The following is a 27,963-nucleotide window of genomic DNA, read 5'->3' as shown; positions in this document are numbered from 1 at the left end:
CTGTCGTTTTCATTATACTTCAGACTGGATGCTCCATGGTTTGCCTCCACCAGACAAAAAACGTGCATGTGTATGCTTTTACACTATTCAGATAACCCTGGGACCCTCCTACCTTGTCACTCTTTCACTAGCAAAACTCCAGCTCTGTATGTCAAAGTAACAGTTAATTACATTTACGTTCTTTCAGCCAGAGAAAAGTGTCCACTTACATAGAAGAGTAACACTCTAAATTATATGGCCTGTAACAAAAGTGTTTAACCATTCTCCAAAGGGCTTTTGATACAGAAGAAACCTCACTTCCCATCTATGTGACTTCCCCTGACATCTTAGAGATGGGGAATATGGCATATGCAATTGAGGAGAAAAAAGAAAAAAATTAGAAAATATGGATTTAGAAAGTAAGGATCTATGCTCCTAGACACTCTGGCCCACACCATGGCGGATTTCAAGCGTTCCTCACTCCCCGCTGCTGGGCTGCCTGCACCAACTTCACAGGCACCCCCCCAGGGAATTCGGCTGTTTCCTGAGATATCGTGCCTGTTGATTCTGCTCTATTTCATCGCCTCCACATCAGCATACTTCTCTGTCAGTGGTTGGCATGATCCTTGCTGCTGTCTTCTTTGTCATCCACATGTGTGACCTGAATACCAGGATAAAGATTATCAAGTGGGCCCTGACTGGTGTGGCTCGGTGGGTTGAGTATCAACCTGCAAATTGAAAGGTTACCAGTTCAAATCCCGACCAGACACATGCCTGGGCTGCGGATTTGGTCCCTGGTTGGGGTGCATATGAAAAGCAACTGATCTATGTTTCTGTCCCATGTCGATGTTCCTCTCCCTCTCTTTCTCCCTCCCTTGTGCTTGCTGTGAAAATAAAATAAAATCTTTTTTTCTTTTTAATGAGATCACCAACTGGCCTTGGAGTGACTTCTTCCAAACCCTCATAGCAGCCATCCTTACTGATCATCTCCATTGTTGTTCTCCTTGAGAGAGGAAACCACTCCAAAATCACCACAGGGGTGATGGGCCTAATCACTGCATACCTCCAGTTTTGATGCCTATGTCACCTTCCCCTTGAGGCAGCAAAGAGGTATAGCAGCCACTACTGAACCTGCAGATGGCTAAATGTAGGTGAACTCCCTTCATTTCTCTCTTCAACCTGCAAATAACACTTCCATCAAATGGCTCCTCTCGACCCTTACAAACACTCCCAGCCAGCTGCTAGGCCTCTATTGAGATAGAAGTGCCCTTATCCGGATAATTTGTCTTCCAGCCTACCAGTCAACCCTCCTAGGTGTGACCTCCTTTATAGGTGTGCCTAGGTCCCCCTTCTGAAGTATCTGAAAGCACACACCAGTTCTGCCTGGACTATTCCCAAACCTAAGCCACAAAATGAGAGAGAAGGGTGCCTCAGATTGCAGACTCCAGGCCCCAGGTTGCGACCCACTCCAAATAACCTCAGCATGGGGGTGGTTCTGTAGAGGGAAAAATATAAATAATAAACAGATTGTTAGAATATATAATAATGAATAAATTAATCCTTTTAAAAAAAAGGAAATGTAGATTTGGCCTTTCTCTCTGTGGTAGTCTATTCACTAAAACCTATCAATTCTCACCTCAGAATTCCCACTCTTGTGTAGTCCCCTCCCACAGTGACTCTGGCCTTGGCCAAGAGACTGACTGGTTTTGTCTTAACAAGTATGATGTGAGCAGACCTTTAATAGGTACTTACACATTGTGGCCTGTCCCCTTGGGGTGATCCTCTTCAGAACCCAGCTGCAATGTTGGCAGAAGCCCAACTCAGCCGCGTGAAGAGAACCAGGTCCTGGCCAACATCCCCAGCTGAGCTCCCAGCCAACAGAGAGCATGTGAGTGATCCAGCTTGGAAGGATTCTCTGGCCCTAGTCAAGACATGCCAGCAACCACCACACAGAACAAAGATGAGCTATTCCTGATAGGCCTTGCACTAACTGCAGAATTTTGAGCAAATAAATGACTGTTGTTACTTTAAGCCACCAACTCTGGGGGTAGTTTGTCACAAAGCATTAGATAAGCAGAACACTCTCTTTTCTATTTTTTTTTTTTAAAGGCATTCTTAACACTGAAATGTCTGAACTTTGGGCCAAAGGTCAACTTCCCTAATAAGACAGCTGACTTATATACTTGTGTAATTAATTTATCAATTAATGAGAGGGATACTAACCATATCAACCACGCTGGATCATCAGAACAGATTCTAATGACAGGAGCTGGGACTTTATTTTTATTTATTTATTTTAAATTTTATTTATTTATTTTTATAGAGGGGATAGGAGGGAAAAAGAAATGGAGAGAAACATCAGTGTGTGGTTGCCTCTCACACACCCCCAACTAGGGACCTGGCCTGCAACCCAGGCATGTGCCCTGACTGGGAATTGAACAGCAACCCTTTGGTTCACAGGCCAGCACTCAATGCACTGAGCCACACCAGCCAGGGCTATTATCCCTTTTTACAGATGAGGAAACTGAGGCACAGAAAGGGTAAGTGACTTGCTTGTTGCAGGGCCAGGACTTAAACCCAGGGAGTCAGTTTCCAGGATCCATATTCCTTTTTTTTAACTGCACTATTACTATTTTATTATTAAGGAATCCACCTCTACAACTGTCATGGAGCCCAGGCTGGATTAATAGTGATGAGTTCTATAGGTAACTCATACTGAATTTTCTGGTTATAACCACTGTCTTCTCCCCCTACGTCAAATAAAAACCAAATTCATGAGTTCTCGATCCTCACCCTCCTATTCCTGAAAGATGCCAAAGCCAACTATGCAGGAGGGTTTTTCAGAGAAGAGGACCCTGTCTTCCCAGAAGGCAACCCCTCTGCTTTATGAGGCAGAAAGCAACCCCAAGCCCCGGACAGGTTGGGACCTGTGCAGGGCTCCATCAAAACCCATATCCTTTTTTATATATATATAAAGATTTTATTTATTTATTTTTCAAGAGATGGGAAGAGAGGGAGAAAGAGGGAGAGAGAAATATCAATGTGTGAAAGATACATCAACTAGTTACCTTTCACACGTCCTCCACAGGGCACCTGGCCCATAACCTAGACATGTGCCTTGATTGGGAACAGAACAGGAGATTCCCTGGCTTCCAGGCCGGCACTCAATCCACTGAGCCACACCAGCCAGGGCAAAAGCCCACATTATTAACCACTATACACCTTCTCCCAGTTTCCTGTCCTAGCTCTGGCAGTGCCATTGCTGTTGAAGTGTGAACAAGGTAAAGTTACACACCAGGAGATGAGCATCTTCATCACAATGCAGACATCGCTGTGCCTATGCAAGTAGAAAGCTGCACATAGGGACCAAGTTCCTGCTCTGAAATACCTCTACAATATCAATAACAACAGGAAGATAACAGTCAGAACTGAGAGGTGATGACACCCACCAGGAAGAAAGACCCTTATGCCAAGCCCTATCCCCCGGCCTCTAACTCTGCAGCTAAAATGACTAAACCCTAACCTGTGAGCTCAACTCACCCCAGTTCCCCTGCAGGACTGTCGAGAACCCTGAATCGATAGCTGCTAGCTCAGCACTGAGTCTCTTTTAATGCTGGTGCTACTGTGCCTTGTGACTGAGTCTTCCCATTGCACAGACTCATGGCAAAAGGCCCACTGTAGCACCATGACCAACCCTGCCTCTGCTGTGAAGGACAGCCAGATGTGGGAGTTTGTATCTAAGCCAACAGTACTCCCAGGGTGACCTGCAAACTGGCCTCCCAATTTGATGAGTACAGTACTTTCCTAACCTAACACCTCCACCACCACCAAGTGTGAGCATGCACATACAAATTCCCCTAGTCTCACTCCCATATTTGGAGACATGAGAAATTTAATATTAAAATACTGAAATGGCAATTTAACCCAACAGTAGAAGAAATATTTCATAACTGTATTGCTTGATAGCTACAAAAGGACTGCAGAGTTGGGGAGCAGGGTGTTAGGTCTTGGTAATCGGGGGACCTTTCTACAGGGAGTCTTTGAACTGGACTTCTCCATTTGATATTCACTCAAAAACTACTTCTTGACACCTGCTATATGCCAGTAACTGTGGTAGGTGCAGGAGGTGAAGCACTGTGGAGCCAGGATCACCAAGACGGCGCTCCACCTCAAAAGTGCTGCTACCGCTCGTGGACTTGCTTTCTGGTGTGTTGCCATCGGGCTATAAGAGGCATCCTTGTGAAGTGCCCACCCTGTCAGGAATGCTGTCAAGGACACTGCTGCTCATATGATAACATGCTGTTCTCTTTATGAGCATCCCCGGGAGACGGTCCAATCTGACCTCAGTTCTGGGAATAGTTTTACTTCTCTAGAGTAACGGGTTTGTTTTTTATCTATGAATATCATGAACTGTGGGACCGATGAGGCTGTCAGATTAGGGACAAATTCATGGCCCAGCTGCAGCAATTGTGAAGGCCATTCCGATGCTCATATTTAGCTGTGTCTCTGGCTCCATTTCTTCATTCTCTGCCCCTTTAACTTATGGCATCTTGCATTGTGTGTATGTGTGATTTTTGTTTTGGGGGTTTTTCTTCTATCTTTGGAAATGGCTATGAACCCTTTCTGGGAGAAGGTATGACCATCAATATTTATAATGTACGTACGTACACATAGTTACACAAACGCTATGACAGGGATGTGTCCACCAGGTGATGTGGGCGCACTAGAGGGTTTATAAATCAGTCAACATTAGAGGAGACCTTGCATACAGGTCACTGCTTGAGTTGAGTTTTTCTTTTGTTCTTTGTTTATTGAGGATGTTTTAGAGTTTATTCACAATGTAGCAACTGTTACACAAAATTAAGTTGTTAACAAGTACAAGAAGATGCTGAAAATGACCTTGCAGAGTACATTTTTATGTCATTGCATGGGCTTATGGGACACCATAGAAATTGTTTACAACAAATTGAGGCTACTGCCACGAAAGTTTCCTTTATCAATTTTTTTTTCTGACAAAAAGATCATGGGCAGAGCAATTCATATCTACATCAGCATTTGTGTTCAGAAAAGAAAATTCAGATGGAATATCAAATTTAAGTTAGAAGATATTTGATAGCAAAGCAAGGTAAAAAATAATTAAAATAATTATCTAGAAAATAATGATGTACAAGGTCTATCCAGAAGTTATCCAACCATGTACTGTGAAAAATAGAGACAGTTATTGAAGAAGATACAAGATACAAGAAGCACTGTACATAAAGGACAATGACACCTCAGTCACCTTCAAAGTAGGTACCTTGGGACCTCACACAGTTCTCCCAGTTTCCATCAGCTGCCCTGTTGTATTTTCCTGAGTGTCATCAATGGTATGAAATCTCTTCCTTTTCAAAGGTGATTTTAATTTTGGGAAAAGCCAGAAGTCACAGGTGCCAAATCTAGGCTGTAAGGGGGCTGAGTCACCTGGGTGATTTGAGGTTTCACCAAAAAACTCTGCATGAGATGTGATATGTGTGGGCACACTGTCAGGATGAAGCTGCCAATCACCAGTTGCCCATAGCTGTGATCTTCTGAACCATCTAAATAGTTTCCACAGAGGAATGTTCAAGCTTAACACAAAATTTGATGCAGATTCGTTGCTCTACTCAGTCAGTCATCTCGCACGCAATGGCCACACAGTCCACATGCTCACACAAAGGCATCTACCACCCCCACTGTCTACTACAGTGAAGTTGTCATTGTTCATGCATGTATATTCGAGTCTTCTCTCCTTGGCTGCCAGGTTACATTAATGTCACATAAACCATTCTCATTATATTAACAATGGCTGGACTTTTTCCAGGCAGACCTCATATATCATTATCAAACCATGATAACAAAACATTATCAACTGGATTATTCAAATAAATGAAAACAAACATGACTTATGTAGATCAAGAGTCTCAGATTTGGGAGGAATATTAAAAATCATTTAGTTCAGTTGCATACCTGCGCAGCAGTGTTCTTCCCTAATTCTTCATTCCATCTTGCAGGTGTATCCCCAGCCTTGGAGTTTCCCTGATCATGCGGTTGCCTGTGAGAACAGGGTGAGAGAAGGAATAGTCGCTGACACACTGTGTTAAGTGTGCTGGATCAGCAGATTATTTTTAAATACACTCAATTTAAGCTCCTTTTGTTTTCTCTTTTCTTAAGAAAAAATTCTAGCAATAAAAACTCTGATTAACAAACTGCATATAGAAGACCTCAAGAAATGGTCAGGATCTCATGGATGAAGCATTCCAAAATATTACAAAAAGACAGGAAGAAACATGTTTACTGCACATCCTCTCATTCTTTGATAATATGAAAAATTACAACCATCTTCCTTCAAGTGAAAGAAAAAATAGAGAGAGGGAGGGAGGGAAGGAAGGGGGGGAGATGGGGGGAGGGAGGGAGAGAGGAGAGAAATAGAAAGAAAATAAACCAGATATACCCCCATGACCTCTTTCAGTTATCTGCAAGGCCTGGCACTTTAAAGGGAATACTTGTCTTTGCAATAGGGGAAATTGTTGACTTTTAACGGAGAGTAACTAAATAGAATGCATTACTCTGCCCCTGCCCTTGTATTACAATTTTTTTAAACTTAAAAGGAAAACTACCTGAAAAATTGCTCTGTGCTAAGAGGAAAGGCTACTCTGAATTCACCATTAGTCACTCAGACATTTCCCAGAGGAGGGCAGTTCAGTTGGGCAGAAAAACCACCAGACTATAATGCTAGGCCGGATGCTCCATGAGGGCAAAAGCCAGTTCTTCTTTTTCACAATTATGTACCCAGAGCCTGGCTAAAAAGTCTGGCACAATGAATACCCATTCACTTGTTCAATCAATACCTAGTACCTACTCTGTAACAGACAGTGTTCTAGATGTCTGGGATACATCATAAAACAAAGCAAAGATCCCTGCCCAAACAACACTTAAATTCTAGGGGGAAGGGGGTGTGGGGAGAAGAGATGACAGGTAAATATTGTGTTGTGTCATAAGTGTGATGGAAATAAAATAGAGCAAGCTAAGGGGGATTAGGAGTGTTGGGGAGCAGAAGATTGCAGCTCGGAATAGGGTAGACATTGTAGACCTCACTGAGAAGATGACATTTAAACAAAGACTTGAGGGAGGTGAGGTGCTAACACTTGTTGATTAAATAAAGGAATCAGAGCGAGGCAGAAAAATATAAGGCATGTTCTGCGGACGGTGAGGAAATGAGTTTGAAACAGCAGGCTTTTGGAGATGAATCTGGGAAGGAAGTGGGAAGCTCACTAAGAAGGGCACTCAGTGCAGAACTAAAGGGTATGAATTTATCAAATTTAGAGTTTACAAAGAACTTTCCCATATAGTCCCATTTAATTTTCACATCTCTAATAAGGTTAATTTCATCTCCATTTTACCAATAAGGAAACCATACTCAGAGAAGCTGGGTAATTTTCCCAAGATCACGCAGCCAACAAGAGACAGAGGCAGAACCTCCCTGACCTTCTGACTTCTACCTTCAGGCTTTCCCCATCACCTCCCTCAAGAAAAAATACACAGGTAATAGAAAGAAAGGAGCATTATAAAATAAATATACAACAAAAATATGGAAATGCTGACATGTCAGTTATCAGAAAACATAGAGATACAAAGTAAAACTAAAATTTAAGGTAAGTGCTTAAAGTTATACACCCTGTAGCCCAAACTGATGTGGCTCAGTACCTTGGGCATCCTCCTGCAAACTGACAGGTCATCAGTTTGATTCCCAGTCAGGGCACATGTCTGGACTGTGGGCCAGGTTCCCTGTTGGGGGCTCTCTTGCAAGAGGATCAGCACGCTGATGTTTCTCTCCCTTTCTTTCTCCCTTCCTTCCCCTCTCTCTAAAGTAAATAAATGAATAAACAAAATCTTTTTAAAAACTGTCAAAAGTTATATAACCTGTAGAACAAACAAATGATTGTAGGTGCTCAAAAAAGTTAAAGAACAGTAAACTAAAAGCCTATTTTGAGGCTTTTGCCAGTACACGCATGTAATGTGGTACTGGCAACAGAAAATATGTAGTTGCAAATCTCTTTCTATCATAAATGCCTGTCTTTTTACTCTAAACTTTTGAAACTTTTACTTTCAGATTGCCTCTCTCTTACAAATACAATAATACTCTGTGACTTGATTTTCATTAATAAAAAGGTTATTTCTCAACTATACAAGGAATACATGAATACTTTCTTTAAAAGGTTAAAGTCCCCAACCAATCACCCCCCTTCATCCTGGTCCTCAACCTCAGAATAAGCAAGCAGTACTATCATTCTGGAGTGTGTACCCCAGCTCCTTTTCTATGGATACTTATATATCCAAGTGCTAGCTGAATGTCTACACTTGGATGTTAATATGTTTAAAACTGAACTCATCATTCTCCCTTCAAGGACAATCTGGTTCTCTTGTGTTTCCCGTGTCAGTGAATGGCAGGCATCACCCTATCAGGAAATTTACATTCTGTATTTTATTTGCCCACTCACCCATCACAACTAATCAATCAACGCCTGTAGATTTACCTCTTTAACATATTGTGTTACCACTCTCTATTCTCCATTCTCACTTCCACTGCTTTAATATTGGCCCTGTTTACCTACTACTTTAACTGCTGAAGGGCCAATTTCATGGACATCTTACCTGTACAGTCACACTGGGTCTCATGCTTAGAAGGTCCCCATGTTTAGTTCAGTGCTCTGCTGTCATTGTCTTGGAATTCTTAATTTTTGAACAAGGGGCACTACGTTTTCATTTTGCACTGTCTCACGAACTACATAGCCAGTCCTATACTTCTGCGATAACACCCTAACTGGTACCATTTTGCCAGTAAGGCCCTGCTGTAACCCATCCTTCACAAGTCTACAGGGAATTAAAATTGGATCAAGCAATACTGAGCACAGAGATCTGCCCAATTAGAGGCTGAGAGTTCTAAAGTATAACTTTAAATTGAAAAGAGGAATTAAATTTCCACTTAACAAAGGATCTAACCACAGTATCTGTAGACACTTTTGCATTACCAGTACTTAGGGAAGATGGCCAAAGTAAATACAACCCTCTGTAAAGCCAGTTGGTATGGGCAAAGGCCACAGGCTTTGCATTCAAAGAGACTGGATTCAAATTCCAATTTGACCATGAACTGTTTTATTTTGGGCACGTTACTCGAATTCTCTAATTTTTATTTTCCTGTTGATAAAGTAGATAAAATTATCTGGCGGAACTTCTGAGAGACTCACAAAATAATAAGAACCCAGCTCAGTTCAGCTAATACTACTCTCTGCCAGACCATGCCTTCACGCCAATAATACCAGGATGAATAAGACTTCCTACTAAAGGGTATGGAAAAGGGGTAGAGGAGAGGAATGACTTCACAAAGGAGAAAACTGAGAAACACTACTTCAGCCAGGTGATCAAGGTCCACATCAAGAATGATGTCATATGATAAAATTAGCACTTAATCTGTGTGGTCTTCCTCTTTAAAATCCATAAACCCACTCAAACCATGAGAGAAACTTTAAACAACCCAAATTGAAGGGTAATCTACCAAATAATTGGCCAGTATTCCTTAAAACTGTCAAGGTCATTAAAAATAAGGCAAATCTAGGAAACTGTTACAGTCAAGGGGAGCCTAAGGAGGTATGACAACTAAAAGTAATGCAATACCCAGCATTGGCTGGTGGAGCTCAGTGGATTGAGTACCAGCCTTTGAACCAAAGGGTCACCGGTTCGATTTCCAGTCAGGGCACATGCCTGGGGTTGTGGGTCAGGTCCCCGCTGGGGACATGTGAGAGGTAACCCATAGATATTTCTCTTTCACGTCGATGTTTCCCTCCCTCTTTTTCTTCCTCCTGTCCCCCACCTCTACAAATAAATAAAGTCTAAAAAAACAGTAATAATGTATCAAGATTGGTTCATTAGTTGTGACAACTGCACCATTTTACTGTAAGATGTTGATAATATGGAAAACTGGGTGCCAGATATACAAGAATATCTGCACCTTCTTCACAACATTTCTGTAAATCTAAAACTACTCTAAAATTAAAAGCTTATGTAAAAAATAACACTTGGAAGTTGGAAGGGAGAATAGCTCATAAAGATTGAAACTGTATGTAGTCACACTGGAAAACCAGAAAAAAATTGGTGACCTTAAAAAAAAACAAAACAAGAAAAAGAAAAGATTTACAGTCCTACTAGGCCCCACAGTCAATTAAAGTCTAAATGCTGCAAGGAATTTCAATTAATTTATAGAAGCATAAAAATAGCATGTTGGCTATGATATTCTTCCCATTTTGTGTTTTCCAATAAAATACTTGTCTTCTTTTTAAATTAAAGAAAAAAGGACATATAAAGGGGCTAAATGGTAATGGAAAAAGTACAATAAAATTTTTTTTAGAAAAGAAAAAAGGATAGCAGTAATTCTACACATCTAAAACTAGAGTCATCTTGCCCCCTTCCCCATTTCTGCCCCCAACACAGCCTGCTCTTCCTCCTCTTTCCAGGCCCCTCAGCTCAGGAAGGGCGTACCTAACCATCCCACTGCTCACGCCAAAAACAGGATGTCAGCCATGACTCCTCCCTCACCTCTGGATCCAGGCACCACGACCTGCAGATTTCACCTTTGTTCTGATATTTCCCTCCCTTTCCATTTCTACTGTTTACGGCTTGTCACTTATTAATCTCATCTCTCTTCATAAAAGATTTCTAAGAATCCATCCTTCACATTAGCACCCAAATGATTGTTCTAAAATGTAATATGATGCTGATCAGTGTGGGTCGGTTGGTTGGGCATCGTCTGCAAAATGAAAGGTGACTGGTTCAATCGATTCCCATTCAGGGTTTCGATTGGTTGTGGGTTCAGTCCCCGGTTGGGGCACATACAAAAGGCAACTGATCTATGTTTCTCTTTCACACTGATGTTTCTCTCCCTCTCTTTCTCCCTTTCTTCCCCTTTCTCTAAAAATAAATAAATGAAATGTAAATATGACCAAATCATCCAGAAAATGGAGTTGCCATGAGGATTCAAATATGACATTTGTAAAGAGTTTAGCACAGTGCCTGATAGGTGCTCAAAAAAAAAAAAAAAAGTCAGCTGTTAGAGATTATATAAACTTTCTCATATCTCTTAAGAGCTTTCAAAATAAAATTCAAACTAATAACATAATGCTCAAGCCCTTACAACTTGGCTCCACCATAGCTCCAGCCATCTCCGTCTACCTGCATGGACGTCTGTGACCTGGTCACATGGTTACTGAGAGTTAACCAAGACACCACTGAAATAAAATACAATGGTAAGAAAAGAGGCCATTCACGAAAGCAAAAAAAGGACAAAGTCTAGTAACATACTTAAAAAGAAATAATCAGGACCCAGTTAAAAAAACAACAGGTAAGTATAAACAATAAAGAAAGTGAATATATGCACTGTAAACCTTGTTCATGGGCAGGAAGATTCAACATCATAAATATTTTAATTGTCCCAAAACTGATATATAAGAGCACTGTAATCACAATCAAAATGCCAGTGAGATTGGAAGGAATTTGCCACAGATATTCCTACATTCATCTGGAAAAATAAACATACTAGAAAATGCAAGGAAAACTGTAAAAAGGAGAAGTAATGAGAGGAACTCCCAGACATTAAAATGTATTTTAATGGAAATTTAGTACACAATAAAAGTGGCATTTCATATTAGTCAGAAAAAAATAAAGTGCTAAAATAATGTTAGAAAAACTAGCTTGCCATTTGGACAAAAATAAAGCTCAGTTACTTAAAAATAATCTTCAACCCATCCCTGACTGGTGTGGCTCAGTGGGCTGGGTATCCTCCCCCAAACAGAAAGGTCCCCAGTTCAATTCCTGGTCAGGGCATATGCCTGGGTTTCAGGCCAGGTCCCTCACTGGGGGCATGCAAGAGGCAACCATCGATGATGTATCTCTCCCTCTCTTTCTCCTTCTCTTCCCCTCTCTCTAAAAACAAATAAATATTTTTTTTAAAAAAATCCTTAGCCCTTACACCAAAATAAATTTCAGATGTATAAAAAATTTTCATGTAGAACTGATAGAGGCCAAGATGGAGGCATAGGTAGATACACTTTGCCTCCTCCCACAACCAAAAGAAGGACAAAAACAAATTTAAAAACAAAATCAACCAGAACCGAATGAAAATCAAATTGTATGGAAGTCCAACAACTAAGGAATTAAAGAAAAAACATTCATCCAGACTGGTAGGAGGGGTGGAGACGAGCAGCCAGGGTGGAGAGGACAAGGGGCAAGGCCCAGCTGGCGGACCAAATAGGAGAGGCAGTAGTTGGGGGAGCGGGCCATCCCACATTTGCAGGTGGATAAACTGGGAGAAACAACTGGGGAGCAAGACAGACCACACAACCCAGGGTTCCAGCGTGGGGAAATAAAGCCTCAAAACCTCTGGCTGTAAAAATCTGAGGGTGTTGCAGCATGGGGAGAAACTCCCAGCCTCACAGGAGAGGTTGTTGGAAAGACCCACAGGGTCCTAGAATATACACAAACCCACCCACCCAGGAATCAGCCCCAGAAGGGCCCAAGTTGCTTGTGGGTAGCAGAGGAAGTGACTGAAATCAGGGTAGGAGCCGAGCAAGTGGCACTGTCTCCTCTCAGACCCCTCCTCCTCATACAGCACCACAACACAGGGACATGGGTTGCCTGGCCCTGGCAAATACCTAAGGCTCCACCCCTTACAACATAACAGGTGCACCAAGACAAAGAAATATGGCCCAAATGAAAGAACAGATCAATGCTCCAAAAATAGAACTAAGTAATAAAGAGATAGACAACCTATCTGATGAAGAGTTCAAAACACTGGTAATCAGCATGCTCACAGAAATGGTTGAGTATGGTTGTGAAATAGAAGAAAAAGTGAAGTCTCTGCAAAGTGAAATAAAGCAAAATATACAGGGAACCAACAGTGACGGGAAGCAAACTGGAACTCAAATCAATGATTTGGAGCAGAAGGAGGAAATAAACATTCAACCAGAACAGAATGAAAAAATAAGAATTTTAAAAAATGAGGAGAGGCTGAGGAACCTCCCAGACAAATTTAAATATTCCAACATCCAAATCATAGGGGTGCCAGAAGGAGAAGAGGAAAAGCAAGAAGTTGAAAACTTATTTGAACAAATAATGAAGGAGAACTTCCCCAATCTGGCAAAGGAAAGAAGACTTCCAGAAAGTCCAGGAAGCTCAGAAAGTCCCAAACAAGTTGGACTCAAGAAAGCACACACAAAGGCACATCATAATTACATTTCCCAAGATGAAAGATAAGGAGAGAATCTTAGAAGCAGCAAGAGAAAAGGACACAGTTACCTACAAAGGAGTTCCCATAAGACTGTCAGCTGATTTCTCAAAAGAGACCTTGAAGGCAAGAAGGGGCTGGAAAAAAGTATTCCAAGTCATGAAAGGCAAGGACCTAAATCCAAGAGTGCTCTATCCAGCAAAGCTGTCATTTAGAAGGGCAGATAAAGTGCTTCCCAGATAAGGTCAAGTTAAAGGAGTTCACCATCACCAAGCCCTTATTATATGAAATGTTAAAGGGACTTATCTAAGAAAAAGAAGATGATCAAAAATGTGAACAGTAAAATGACAACAAACTCACAACTATCAACAACTGAACCTAAAAAAGAAACAAACACACAAAAAAGGTAAGCCAACAACTAGAACAGGAACAGAATCACAGAAATAGAGATCACATGGAGGGTTTTCAGCAGGGAGGGGGAGGGAGATGGGGGAGGGGTACAGAGAATGAGAAGCATAAATGGTAGATACAAAATAGACAGGGGGAGGTTAAGAATAGTATAGAAAATGGAGAAGCCAAAGAACTTACATGTATGACCCATGGACATGAACTACAGTGGGGGAATGCTGGTAGGAGGGGGGTACAGGGCAGAAGGGAATAAAGGGGAGAAAAAAAATGGGATAACTATAATAGCATAATCAATAAAACACACTTAAAAATAATAATTTTAATGTAAAAATTGGAATCATAAAAAGTACCAGAAAAGATCTGGCAGACTGTATAATAAATTGGTGAAGCCTTTCTAGTAAAACAAATAAAGGAGAAGGGGGGGGAGAAAAGAAATGCAAAAGCCAAAAAGAAAGAGTCATAACTTATTTAGCCCTGGCCAGGTAGTTCAGTTGATTAGAGCACTGTCCCAATAAGGTGAGGTTGTGAGTTCTATCCCTAGTCAGGGCACATGCAAGAACCAACTAATGAATCACAACTAAGTGGAACAATAAGTCGATGTTTCTCTTTCTTTCTCTCTCTCTCTTCCCCCCCTCCACTTCCTCTCTCTAAAAATCAACTTAAAAACGTTTAAAAAGTTAACTACATAAAAATTAAAACCTTTATATTGCACATATATACACACATGCACACACACTATCTCTAATATAAAAGTGCTATTATACCACATTAAAATAGTGGAGTTACACCATAGAAAAATGGTCAAGTTAACAAGAAGGACCACTACTGTAGAAGAGCTGATAAATACTATTTAGATACAGGGGTGTCCAACCTGCAGGCCGCATGCGGTCCCGGATGGCTATGAATGCGGCCCAACACAAAATTGTGAATTTACTTGAAACATGATTTTTCTTGTTTTTGTTAGTGTTTGTGTATTTAATCTGTGGCCCAAGACAACTCTACTTCTTCCAATGTGGCCCAGAGACACCAAAAGGTTGGACACCCCTGATAGAGGATGCTTAACCACCACACTCTGAAAGAAACTCAAATTAAAACGATAACATATAGTTAGCAAAGGCTAAAAAGAAAAAAAGAATTCCCCATATTGGCAAGGCCCACTCACACAGTGTTGGTGGCAATACAAACTGGTATGAAAAATTATTTATCACAATTTTAATTTTATATTTTTTAAAGATTTTATTTATCCATTTCCAGAGAGAGGGGAAGGGATAGAGAGAAAGAAAGAGAGAGAAACATCCACGTGCAGTTGCCTCTTGCACGCCCCCAACAGGAGACGAGACCCGCACCCAGGCATGTGCCCTGACTGGGAATCAAACCAGCGACCCTTTGGTTGGTGGGCCGGCACTCAATCCACTGAGCCACAACAGAGAGGGCTGTCACAATTTTAAAACTGCATTCACGGAGCCCAACAAGTTTAATTCTAGATGTTCACTTACAGAAAAACTTGCATGAGTGCCTGAACCTGTATTTGAGAATTTCTCAACAATAAACAATATTCATTATTTAACATTGTTTGTAAAACACTGGCAATCACAAAAATGTTCATCAATAGGACAATGGTTAAATTATAATGCCTGCATCCTACATACCACAAAGTCATTTAAAATACGGTAGGTTTATTATCCGAACACGACAATAAATTAAATAAAAAGGGTAAGGGGCGAAAAACATATTTAATATAATCCCATTTCTTTACCAAAAATCATATACTTAATTATTGTTAATCTTGTTCTACTTTATGTAAATAAGAATGCTTCTTAAGTGTTAACTTCTATTAGTGAAAAGCCAGAATACTCATCAGAACATACTTTCAGCATCGAGATGAATTTTCATGAAGGAAAACAATATCAAACAGAACATATGTAATAATGTTTTTAAATTTTTAAATAAGTACTACACTCAGATGGGTTAAATATTCCAGTTACAAAAGGGTACTTAGTGAAATGTCTCCCTCCCATCTGCCTCTCCCCCACACCCAGCTCTCCCCACAGGCAACAATATTACAAGTTTTGGGGAATCCTGAAATATCCTATGCACATACAAGCAAACAAATACATAGTTTTCCTTTTTTTTCTCAACTTATATGCCCCTTATTTTTAATCTTAATAAAAAAAATTAAGCTCACATAGCTTGCAAATTTTAAAAGTATTTTCAAAATGATATTTTATAGCCTTATGTTGGCCGTCTCTAGAAGCAATCTTTATGTCTGTTATCAATTGGTAATACATACTGTGGAGACTCCTGGTTGAACTGTGTTGCTGTACTGATGCTTATCTCACATGTTGAACCAGTGTTAGATTCACAGATGAGAGTTTGTTACAGCAAAGTAGGAACTTTAGAACGACAATGCCTACGTAACACACGAACGGTATTAATTTAGTTATTGTGTGCTTGCTCATCTCTTAATTGTTCATGTTTTCACAATTGCTGGTCTGTCATCCTGGGATATTTACTTAAATGGTGCAAGGTTTCCCTACTAAGCACCCCAATACATTCTTTGTTTATTGGCGTTTATCACACAACTCCTCCTTCTTTGTGTGGCGAACTCCTTGAGGACAGGGACCATGACTTACATAACTTTTATATTATCGAGAGCCAGTGCCCTTCCTGGCAGTATTAGAGTTTCAGTAACTGCTGACGGGTAGAAAAACAGTCTATAGCAGAGGTACTGTTTGAGAAGGTAACATCTAAGATTGGGAAAATGAGGTGTTCATCAGCCAGAGCAAAAGCACAGAAAGGTGAAAAAGTGCATTTGAGAAACTCCAAATAGTTCCAGGTCACTGGTGTACACAATTTAAATAAAAGAGATAAGGCTGGAGAGATACACATGGGGATGCCTCCAGGGTAAAGTTCAGATTCCTTCGTTTAGCAAGATATAAACAAGAGGTGTAACCCAACAGCTCTGAAGCTTTAACTCCTGCCACTCCAGCTCCCTTAGGTCTGGCTATATCCAATTACTTGCAACTTGCTAAGAACGCTGCATTATCCCACACCGTAGCCTTCCCTTGTGCTTTGTCCTTTGCTGCCAAAACTCTTCTCCCTTTTTGAAAACTCAGCTCAACTGCCACTTTCCCAGGGAAGCTTTCCCTGTTCCATTCAGATTAATAATATAGGAGCTTCTCCCCTGTTGACCGTTTGGCTCACTTACTAGTTCTTTGACTCGTTTGAGTCCCTACTAAAGTCTAAGCGATGCGAACCGAATTTTTTCAACTTTCCAGTTTCCGCTTCCTTGGAGCTAGATGGTGCTCCTAAATTTTTTGTTAATGAATAAGGAAAACAGACCTCTTTTTCCAACATGCCCCCCCCTCCCAGCATTTGAAATCCCAGAGACTCACTTTGCAGACGGTAGATCCAAGTTTAGACAGGTGGAACTTAGAAAATCAAATAAAACAATCTGTCAGTCACTCTTGGTGTTATTCCGCGTCACCGGCTAGCCAAGCCAGGTGAACGCCGGGCCAGGAGAGAGTTCATCGCCCTCAGTGTGCACAAAGGGATTGCAAACGTTTCCCTGTTTAGTGCTGCCCTGAGCCTAGCGTGTAGGAGCCGGCAAGGCCCAAGATAGATAACTTGTGTATAGGAGTGCGGACTTGCAGAGCTCTTCCAATTTCGCAGTTTGAATTACGAGGTCAGGGACTGCGTGTGAAAAGGAGCAAGATCTAAGGCCTGTATAAGACTGTTCTGGTGCCCAGATCCATCTTGCTCGGCATTTCTTGCTCAGTGGGTTCCCAGAACCTCAGGACTAAAGAACTAAGCTGGTAAGAGAAGCCGAAAGAGGCAAACGAAGAGCCAGCAGGGCGGAGGTGCTGCAGAGCTTTGTTCTGCGAAATACTCGTTCGGCACAAAGCACCAGCCCGCGGTCCCGCGCCACCGCGCCCTCGCAGGCCTCGTCGGCCGCCCCACTGATTTGAAAATTCCGAGTACGCTCTGAATTGCAACGGCCCTGTGCAATCCCGGCTCTCGCCTCATACTCTGTGGAAGTATGGGCTCCAGAAAGTTCCAGGAGCGCCACAAACCCAAGCTTAGACCCACCCCCACTAGGCCTCTCCGCAAAGCCCAGTTCAGCTCGAGCACCCCCGCGCTGTTGCCTGGGTAACCGGGGGCGGTGGCAGCGGCGGGAAGGGCGGGACTTCCTGTGGGTGACGCGTCTGGGCTCGGATACAAAAGACGACGGCTGCGGCGCGCCGGGCGGAACTTTCCAGAACACTCCGTGAGAAGCGGAGGAGCGGCGGCTTTCGGGGCTGCGCGCAGTAACGCGCTCTTTTCCGCTCCTCCACACCTGCCTCGGCCCGCTCACCGGTGAGTTTCAGCCCTCGTGCTTCCCGCGGACCCAAGGCCGGCGCCATTAACGGCGCCATGAAGCTGGTTGGAGCCGCGTTGGGAAGGCGGTTGGCTCCGCGTGGGCGGGAGAGAGATCGGTTCTGGGATCCACGATTCTCTTTTTGGAGGGCTGGCGTGGTACCCTGGCAAGCCATCTCCGGCACGTAGTGAGTAGGCCCGAGATCTTTCAAATAGCTTCCCTTATTCTCCAGCCTGAGGTCTCCAAGGACTTGCTGCCTAAAGCTTTTCCTCCTCGCGCGCCCCCTCCCCTCGCGCTCCCTTGGGGTGGGCGACCCCGCGCGCAAGCGCAAAAGAAGCCTAGGGCGAGGGGCTGCGGGAGGAGCCGGGTGGAGGCTGTGGTTTCGCTTCTCGCGTCTCTCTTTGTTGCTAGCTGAGCTTCTCCTACCCTTTCGCTCGGTGGTGAGAGGGGGAAAGGAAGAAAATTTTAACGATCAGCTCCTAGTGCAGGGGGAAAACTTAACGTCGTGTAAGCTAACGCTGGCTTGAGGGGTTCTGCGGTCTTTGTGGAGGCGCTATGAGTCCTGTGATTGAGAAACATACTTAGGATTGTCAGTTTCATAAACCACTCCTTGCCGCCCCCCCCCCCCCCGCTTTGTACCCAGATGTATTTTTTCCTGGGGAGTGTATGATGAGTTACGGGATTTACCAAAGACGATGATAATGGAATAAGCAGTGGACTGAATCTGTTTGTGCTCCTTTTGCTTCCTTCTGTCTCTGATAGAGAAGGGAAACCGGAAGAATTAAGATAATAGTGGTGTTAGTATGGAGGCTTTCGTGTGGGAGACTGGGAACCAGCTGCTGTAAGAAGGAAGCTTTTGAATTATCCCCTGATAATTATTAGCTTGTATTTAGTCGGTTAAAACTGACGGCTGGATTATCTCAGGAATTGCTACTTCATCTGTGAAATTCTGGGAAGTTGGGGTCTTACAACCAGATTTGGCAAAGAGGAGATTTTTCTATTTTAAATTTGATTTAACTAATTACAACTACTAATTAAAAGTTGGTTAAAATTGAATTTTTTTTTTAATTTCAGGCTGTCAAAAATGGTGAAAGAAACCACTTACTATGATGTTTTGGGGGTCAAACCCAATGCCACCCAGGAAGAATTGAAAAAGGCTTACAGGAAGCTGGCCTTGAAGTACCACCCTGATAAGAATCCAAATGAAGGAGAGAAGGCAAGTTGTATATTTACACTCGTAAACATAGCTTGAATAGTTGTCTGCCAGGGGTGTGGTAATTCCATTACAACGTGAAATTTAGTATGCCATATGTAGTGGTTATGCTTTGTAACATTTCTTTCAAAGTGAGATTGATTCTTTTCTCAAACAGTTTAAACAGATTTCTCAAGCTTATGAAGTGCTCTCTGATGCAAAGAAAAGGGAATTATATGATAAAGGAGGAGAACAGGCAATTAAAGAAGGTGGAGCAGGTGGTGGTTTTGGCTCCCCCATGGACATCTTTGATATGTTTTTTGGAGGAGGAGGAAGGATGCAGAGGGAAAGGAGAGGTAAGAAATATAATCTAGTTCCCATGCAGCAATTCAAAGTAGCCTGTTGGTCAAAGCAAATTTTTGAGAATTCACCTATTTTAAATGTTGGTTTACATGTTGGTATAATGTTGCAAACTGTGAACTGCCATTTTGATTATGGTATAGTTTTTTTAAATGAGATTTGATGTAACTAAAATTATCTAGACCATTCGAGTGCTAACAAGTGACTAGCATTGCAGGACACAAACTTCAATAAGGTTGTCAAGCATTAGTTAAAGGAACAAAGTATAGGGACCAAATTTTCAAAGCCTTTTTACAGATCTTACGCTACATCCCCAACCCAGCGGGAGGTACTCAGTTGAAAGAGAGTTAAAGTTAGAGGTCATATAGCAAGGCATTAGTAGTTGGGATTGGAAAGCAGGTTCACTACCTCCAAATAGCCTGCCATCTGTTTAACATTGTTTCATTTTTATTATATGAAGATATGTGCCCTTCGCCTTTATCAGAAATTCAATTCCTGACTGTAGAGATACTCATCATAGGAAAACAGTGTTAGGGTCAGAGTTGATCTCACTTTGTTCCCACTACAGTTTCCACAAATAAGGGCTAATGGTTAGAACCCATTTTGGAAGGAATAGGGAAGCCATTAAATTTCACTTTGAGCTATTTAAAATTCAGAAAGACTGGAAATTGTTCACTCAGTTTTTCTTGAAAGGGGGTATGTATTTATTGTCTTAAAACAATTCACAATCAAAGTCTGTCACTTAGGATGGTTTGTCCCAGAGCAAAGTAGCGGTGTTTTGTTTTGTTTGTTTGAATTATCTTTTTAATACTGAATTGACTGGCAAACTCCTCTGTGTGTTTAGATCAACGAAGGGTCTGTGTGATACTTCCAGAGTATACTTCCTTAATCAAACTTAAGCTTTTCTCTTTATACTCTCAAATCCACAAAGCTAAAGTAAGAAGGGCAGCTTTCAGCATGCTGGAGCCAACTATGTGGGACTATATATTACAGAATCCAAAGATGGAGCTAGGAGCAGAAGAATACAGTTAATGGTACTTCACACTTCATTGGAAACTAGAAATGTACATAATAGGCAGGTTGTGCAGATAAGAGTTTGAGAACTTCTTTTCACGTAGGCATAAGGCAGTACTGTTTTGTGGTGAGTAAAGTCCTTGTGGAAGAATCACTGGCTAGGGACTTATTAACCATTGGCTGGTGTCCTCATAGGATCTCCACCTTCCACTTCCAGTTCTGAAATGAGATATGGCACTCCTTGGTAGCCAGTGGCCACAATAAGTTTAGATTGATCAGACAAAAATTCAGTTTTTGGTCTTCCATAGCCACACTGATGTGCTCAAAAGCCGCATGTGACTAGTGGCTACTGTGTTGAATAGCATAGATACAAAACTTTTTTTTTTTAAGATTTTATTTATTTCTAGAGAGAGGGAAAGGAGAAAGAGGGGAAGAAACATCAGTGCGTGGATACCTCTCCCACGCCCCCTACTGAGGACCTGGCCCGCAACACAGGCAGTTGCCCTGACTGGGAATTGAACAAGCAAGCGACCCTTTGGTTCGCAGGGTGACACTCAGTCCACTGAGCCACACCAGCCAGAGCAGAAATCACTCTTTAAACTAGTGCTGGCCAAGCAGTGAATGTGCTATTCCTACTTCTGGGAGAAATAGGAATTGATACTTTATGGAGACTGAATAAATGCATCAGCTTCCCTGGTCAGTCGTGGTGGTTGTAGCATGGAACTTAGTGTGCTAAAGAGTTTGGGGATGAAGTAACGCGCCATGTTGCTCAATATCCTAGTAAGTGAAAGTCTCAAAGAACATAGGAGGACAGAAGTGCAATTTGGAGTAATTATTGTGAAATGTGCCTTTATTTAAATGACATTGGTTCTCCCAAATGATTCTGTAGTTAATGTTTTTATTGCCATAATCTGTAAGATGGCTACAACTACATTCTCAGGCACATTATTTAATCTCACCCAATTTTCCTTATCTGAAATTACATTACAGTTTGAGGATCATGTGTGGATAATGTGGCCAACATTCTATGCATATAAGTCAACAGATATACCCTATGAGCCTCACCTTTCATTATTCTTTACCATTTTTATGGTGCATTGAATACAAATAAGATGCACCATCTCAGATTTTTAATGAGCAATATTTTATTCTAGGTAAAAATGTTGTGCATCAGCTCTCGGTAACCTTAGAAGATTTATATAATGGTGCGACAAGAAAACTAGCTCTGCAAAAGAATGTGATTTGTGACAAATGTGAAGGTATGGTCTTTTAACATCTTAAGTATAACTGAAGCCTTTCTGGAGATAAACTGACAAAAATATGCTGTTGCACTCTACAGATTGGAGAGTGCAAATGAAAAGAAAACTATATAAACCTACAATCTAGAGAAATATTAGCAAAATGTCAGCACTTTTACATATATATGTGTATACATATATTTTAAATGTAGTTGTGATCACTCTAAGTTAGTGTCCTTTTTTCTCAACATTGTTCAAAGAGTACTTATTATCTCTAAAACGTAATCATTCCAGTGGCTTCATAATCTGTAGTATGATTTAAACAATGTCCTCTTTTTTTAGATTAAAACATTCTTATCTCACAGATAAAGTACGTTCTATGAATTGTCATTTGGGAGCACATTGAAAATTCACAATTCCAAAATGGCTCCTTGGGAAAACAGCAGTCAGTGTTTACGTGTTTATAGACAACTGAAGCTGACTGCAGCTGTCCGTAATCAAATAGAAAGGCTGAATTGTAGGTTCTTAAGGCAGCACTCCATCACACCTTGCAAATGTTAAAAGTGAAGTGTTTAGGAACTCTCTTACTAAACGTTCATTACCATGTCAAACGCTGAGTTTAAACAGAATTTAATTTCTTTCTAAACTATTTAGGCCGAGGTGGTAAGAAAGGAGCAGTAGAGTGCTGTCCCAATTGCCGAGGCACTGGGATGCAAATACGAATTCATCAGATCGGACCTGGAATGGTTCAGCAAATTCAGTCTGTGTGCATGGAGTGCCAGGGCCACGGCGAACGGATCAGTCCTAAAGATAGGTGCAAAAGCTGCAATGGAAGGAAGATAGTTCGAGAGAAGAAGATTCTAGAAGTTCACATTGACAAAGGTGAGTTCTAGCCATTTCTTAATTCTTTAATGCTGTGGCAAGAATATTTACATTTCATAGTTAAAAATGATTCTCAGTAGGGTTATATGTATGATCTTGTCACCCACCCAGACATAGCTTAGCTACATAGTAAAGAATGTTTTTCCATGCAGACATTTTTGCACATTGTAGGGAGTACATTAGGAATCTCCTCAGGTAATACAACAGACACCAGTAAATGATTGAATAGTGTGATAAATTACTGGTTCTACCTCATTTTAAATTGTAATTAATTAGCTTTTGCACACATTAAGTTCCTCAGGAACTGCTAGGTTAAGTGATAGCATACTTCCAAGGATTGGAGGGGTCCTCACTAAAACTAGTATTTCCTTGAAAATTTCCCAAACTAATGAAATGTCTTATTTTTTTAATTGATTTATGAGAACTTAATATTAAGAATACTGCTTTTTAAAATGTTTTTTATACACTATGTAAACCGGTCTGTTGGTTTCTGATGCTTGGGCTTTAGGTTATAACATGTAACTAACTATATTTTTTTATTTAGCCAATTCCTTAATTTCAGAATTTATAAAAATATTTTTAAATGTATTACAGCAATACACATTTGTTGTAGAAATCATAGAAATGTTTATAACTCCAGAGTAAATTAAAATCTGTTTTTGCTATTCTGAAATAATAAATGTGGTAATCTTGAGACTTTGCAACTAGTATTATACTGTATATACTGATTTAGAACTATTGTTATGAACATCATCTCATTAATGCATACAACTACATTACTTAAGACCTGAAATAGTAGTTTCCCCTGTGATTCATGAGACTACCCTCCTTCACATTTCCCCCCTTACTTGGCCTGCATTTTGTAGTTCGGTTTTTTTTCCCTCCAGTACAGTGCATGGCACCCCTGCACCCCCTACTACCAATATATGTTCTTAAGGGAGGGCATTCATTTTGCCTGTACCCGTGCTCTTTACAGTAATGAGACAACCAGGAAAACATGGCTGAGTTTGTTACACTAGTGTAACGAGACAGTTGCATTACCTCACAATGATTAAAACCAGGGTATGTTAGTTTTACCAGTGTGTAATACTGATGGATCTTGGGGTTTAAGTTTTTGTTGGAAATACTTGTACTTTTGACTAACCACATAGACTGGAGGGAGTGTCTCATGTTTATACTTTTTTAAGAGTGCTAAACTGAATCATTTCTTCAACAAAATGATACGGATTTTTCAGTTCCTTAGGTTGTAGATATAGATTTCCTATATGTAAATACTGCTAATACAATAGAAGACAGTTTTGATTTATGTTTCTATTAGTGTTAATAGAAATAATTTGATATGCGTTCCATGAAATTAAAATAGTTAACATTCATGGTTATAGTGTTGGCCGGTCATTGATTTGTTGCCAGCATAGACCTTTTTATTTCATCCTCACAATAGGCCTGATGAGGTAGGTCTCTGTGGGACAGTTGATGGTTAAGAAAGTTATGCAACTTGCTTCCCTGGGGTAATCCAGCTGGTAGTAAATAGCTCTGAGTCTTGAGGCCTGGGGCCTTATCTGTTGGCTCTAGAGTTTGTGTTCTCCACTGTGATAGCTTTCTTCAGTAAGAAATTGGACTGATCAAATGATGGGCATTCTTAGTCATCTCTATATACTTTATCATCCACAAAAACTTGAACGAACTTTCTTTTTTATGCACACACAAATATGCATCTGTATTTCTTCATAGATTGAGAATCTGATCTTAGTTGGATGTTAAAAAAGAGTATAAAATTAACCTTTTGTTTTTAGGCATGAAAGATGGCCAGAAGATAACATTCCATGGTGAAGGAGACCAAGAACCAGGACTAGAGCCAGGAGATATTATCATTGTTTTAGATCAGAAGGACCATACTGTTTTCACTCGGTAAGAACTTTAACCATCTACTCAAACGGATGTCTTTCATAGTTGGAATATTTTTTAAAAAATTTAAGTGAGCTTTTCATTACTCTGAGGACATATTTCTTAGAAATACCCTGGAAAAATATATTGGGAGAGTTTGGGGGCTATGGGTAATGTCTTCTCTAACAGGTTGTTAATCATTAGTATTTCCGTTTTTTAAAGACACTAAAAAAATCAGATATTAGCTTTTTGCCTAAATTTAGGTAAGTTGTTACCTAGTCTGGAATTTAAAAGGTATATATTTCAATTAGATGATGATTTAAATGAATATAATAAACAGATGGATTAGGGGACACCTCCTTAGACAAAATTTTGCCCTGAAAATTTCACCTATTTCAATCCTTAGTTCACGATAGGTTGCTTTTAATTGTAAGTAAGTGTCTACAACCATCTCTATTAAAAACTGTAAATTCGGGTCTATTGCTGTGATTTTTATTTTATTTTTTTTTTTTTTTAAGATTTTTTAGAGGGAAAGGAGGGAGAAAGAGAGGGAGAGAAACATTGTTGCTTTTCATATGCACCCCAACTGGGGATTGAACCCACAACTCAGGCATGTTCCCTGACCAGGAATTGAATCAGCAACCTTTCACTTTGCAGGACAATGTCCAACCAACTGAGCCACATGGGTCAGGGCTGAAGGAACTGGTGTTAAATTAATTATAAAAGAACATTCCACAACTGTGCCAACAATGGAAAATACTATCAAGGCCAGGATTTTAATGCTGTCGTTTGAGATAAATCTTCAGGTTTTCTAGAGGGTATACTGCCTGATGTTTTCATAATGTGGATTGGAAAAGGAAGAAAGTCTGAGGGGGATGATATGGCCTGTTATTAAATATAAAAGATTGTGTTTATAATGTGCCAGGCACTGTTACTTAATTTATGTGCATCAGTAAATTTCATAGGGGGGGCCCCACAATCCAGTACCCAGCTGAGGTCCGTCCCAACTTACACTGTAATGTCTTTTTCCTAATATATGTTTGCTTTCTTTCAGCCTCACTCTTGTGAGACTTTCTTCTTCTTTGAGAAACTAAATTTAAAATTAGGTAATGAAATAAGTCAGAGATGGTACATGCTGCCTAGAGTGTGTGGAAGGATTCTGAAGCCTTGTCCAGGAAATGGGGCTGGCAGATTCCGTATATTTGCTGTTCCCAGTTCTCAGCTGTTTTTAGAATGGAGAAGAAAGGACATCTTTGTGAAAGATAACCTTGCTGCTGTTAAGAAAATACTTGCCTACTGTGGTACTTACAATCATTGGTGATTTGAAAGATCTAAGTATGAGCTATATTTATGTTAATACAGGCGAGGAGAAGACCTTTTCATGTGTATGGACATACAACTGGTTGAAGCATTGTGTGGCTTCCAAAAGCCAATAGCTACTCTTGACAACCGAACCATAGTCATCACCTCTCATCCAGGTATAGTAACAGTAGATGAGCTTCTCTTTCTATTTGGTAATTTCTTTTCATTCTCTGCACATAGCTAGTATAGACACTAAGGAAACATATTTTACTTGCTCAGTTATATGTCCTCCTTATGAGCTGAGTTAAAATTGTATGGTCTTGGCTCTTTTTTGGAAGCCCCTGGAAAATCCATAAATGAAAAGTAAAATATTGGTTCATAACTTTACCTGCTGTCAATGAGCTAGGACGTTCCTCTGTTCTTTGTTTTCCCTACTCATTAAAATGTGGCTGTATTTAAGGAAGAACTTGGCTTCAATGTTTTTAGGCCAGATTGTCAAGCATGGAGATATCAAGTGTGTGCTAAATGAAGGCATGCCAATTTATCGTAGACCATATGAAAAGGGTCGCCTAATCATCGAATTTAAGGTAAGCTGTAACATATTCTAGGAATATGTAAGTGATTACTTACTAAAATCTGATAACATTCACATTTTCTCAATGGAAAGAAACTTCAAATTTATCTTCTCACTTGCCCAGGAAGAAATAACATTGATCTAATACTACTACTGTTGTGTTGGTCATTGTTAACAAGTTGGGGTTGGGTTTGGTTTACCTCATTATTTGGCTGTTTAAAGATTGGTTAGTGGGCGGACAGTGTGTGGCAAGTAGGTATTTTATTAATGATAAGGCTGTAAGTGGAATTTTTTAAGATTTTGTTTTTATTTTTTATTATTTTTTTTACAGAGGGGAAGGGAGGGAGGAAGAGAGGGAAACATTAATGTGTGGTTGCCTCGTGTGCCCCATACTGGAGACCTGGCCCGCAATCCAGGCATGTGCCCTGACTAGGAATTTAACCATCAATCCTTTGGTTCACAGGCCAGTGCTCAATCCAGTGAGCTACACCAGCCAGGGCAAGATTTTGTTTTTATTTTTAGAAAAAGGGGAAGATAGGGAGAGAAACATCAGCGTGTGGTTGCTTCTCATGCGCCCCTTATTGGGGACCTGGCCCACAACCTAGGTATATGCCCTGACTGGGAATTGGATGGATGACCATTTGGTTTGCAGACCAGCTCTCAATCTACTGAGCCACACCAGCCAGGGCTGTGACTGGGATCTTAAAGTTTCAGTGAAAGGACTTAGGATAACTGTTGTGAATTTTTGGCAGAATACTATAGTGCTTGGTTTAATAATAGGGTGGTTCATAAAAGATATTTTAGGAAGGATTCTTGTATAATATATTTGCTGAATAGAACAATGATTATTACAGAACAGTTTTACTGGGATCATTATTTTTTTAAAAGGCTTAACTTGTGCCATATGTCTTAAACTGAAAATAGTTCAGAGCACTAGATGCTGTGCCTTTTAGAACATGTGTTCGGAGATTGGCAAATTCACTGAAAAGTTGTGTGGTTACATGTGTTTTTCTGGGGGAAATGGGTTGACGGTAATTTAAGGAGCTAATCACAAAGTAAATCAAATTGAACTTAAAGTAGAAATTTCTTTCAATAGGTAAACTTTCCTGAGAATGGCTTTCTCTCTCCTGATAAACTCTCTTTGCTGGAAAAACTCCTACCTGAAAGGAAGGAAGTAGAAGAGACTGATGAAATGGACCAGGTAGAACTGGTGGACTTTGATCCAAATCAAGAAAGACGGCGCCATTACAATGGAGAAGCATATGAGGATGACGAACACCATCCCAGGGGCGGTGTTCAGTGTCAGACCTCTTAGTGCGGCCAGGGAATGGCGCTCACTGCTGGCATTTCATACACAGTAGTGAGTGAGTGAAGGACTGTAATCATAATACGCTCACTACTTGCTATTGTTTCTGTTTTAATATTCAACTATAGTAGTGTTTTAAAAGTTAAATGAAGAATAAACTCAAAATATAAAAGCTC

The 27,963-nt window shown here is 40.7% G+C and overlaps 2 protein-coding genes across 3 annotated transcripts in view; one reads left to right on the top strand and one right to left on the bottom strand.

Moving 5' to 3' along the window:
- APTX (aprataxin) overlaps window positions 1-17,777 on the bottom strand; it is a 38,615-nt gene extending 20,838 nt beyond the window's left edge. Inside the window, exons 1-2 of one of the 2 annotated variants that reach the window (XM_053923337.2) lie at window positions 17,074-17,777; window positions 5,965-6,049 (exon numbers count right to left, since the gene is read on the bottom strand). The gene's annotated coding sequence lies outside the window, so the exon portion shown is untranslated. Of the gene's footprint in view, window positions 1-5,964; window positions 6,050-7,701; window positions 7,832-17,073 lie in introns of those variants that run through there. The other variant, XM_053923341.2, reaches the window with a different exon arrangement.
- Window positions 17,778-17,877: 100 nt separating this feature from the next.
- On the top strand, window positions 17,878-27,963 carry DNAJA1 (DnaJ heat shock protein family (Hsp40) member A1). Its single transcript, XM_024560119.3, has 9 exons — window positions 17,878-18,034; window positions 19,110-19,251; window positions 19,406-19,583; window positions 21,756-21,860; window positions 22,494-22,721; window positions 24,515-24,629; window positions 25,968-26,083; window positions 26,394-26,494; window positions 27,578-27,963. The coding sequence occupies exons 2-9, from the start codon at window positions 19,120-19,122 to the stop codon at window positions 27,794-27,796; spliced, it is 1,194 nt and encodes a 397-aa protein (XP_024415887.1). The 5' UTR covers window positions 17,878-18,034; window positions 19,110-19,119; the 3' UTR covers window positions 27,797-27,963.

Source organism: Desmodus rotundus, chromosome 1 (genome assembly GCF_022682495.2).
Source record: "Desmodus rotundus isolate HL8 chromosome 1, HLdesRot8A.1, whole genome shotgun sequence".
NCBI classification, from domain to species: domain Eukaryota; kingdom Metazoa; phylum Chordata; class Mammalia; order Chiroptera; family Phyllostomidae; genus Desmodus; species Desmodus rotundus.
This window is presented reverse-complemented; position numbering and strand designations above follow the sequence as displayed.

Bases quoted from the DNA above. Each gene is read 5' to 3' on its own strand.
- DNAJA1 (XM_024560119.3), top strand. From the start codon at position 19,120: ATGGTGAAAGAAACCACTTACTATGATGTTTTGGGGGTCAAACCCAAT. The intron at 19,584-21,755 runs GTAAGAAATATA...ATTTTATTCTAG, and splicing joins GATGCAGAGGGAAAGGAGAG to GTAAAAATGTTGTGCATCAG. The intron at 26,084-26,393 runs GTATAGTAACAG...CAATGTTTTTAG, and splicing joins AGTCATCACCTCTCATCCAG to GCCAGATTGTCAAGCATGGA.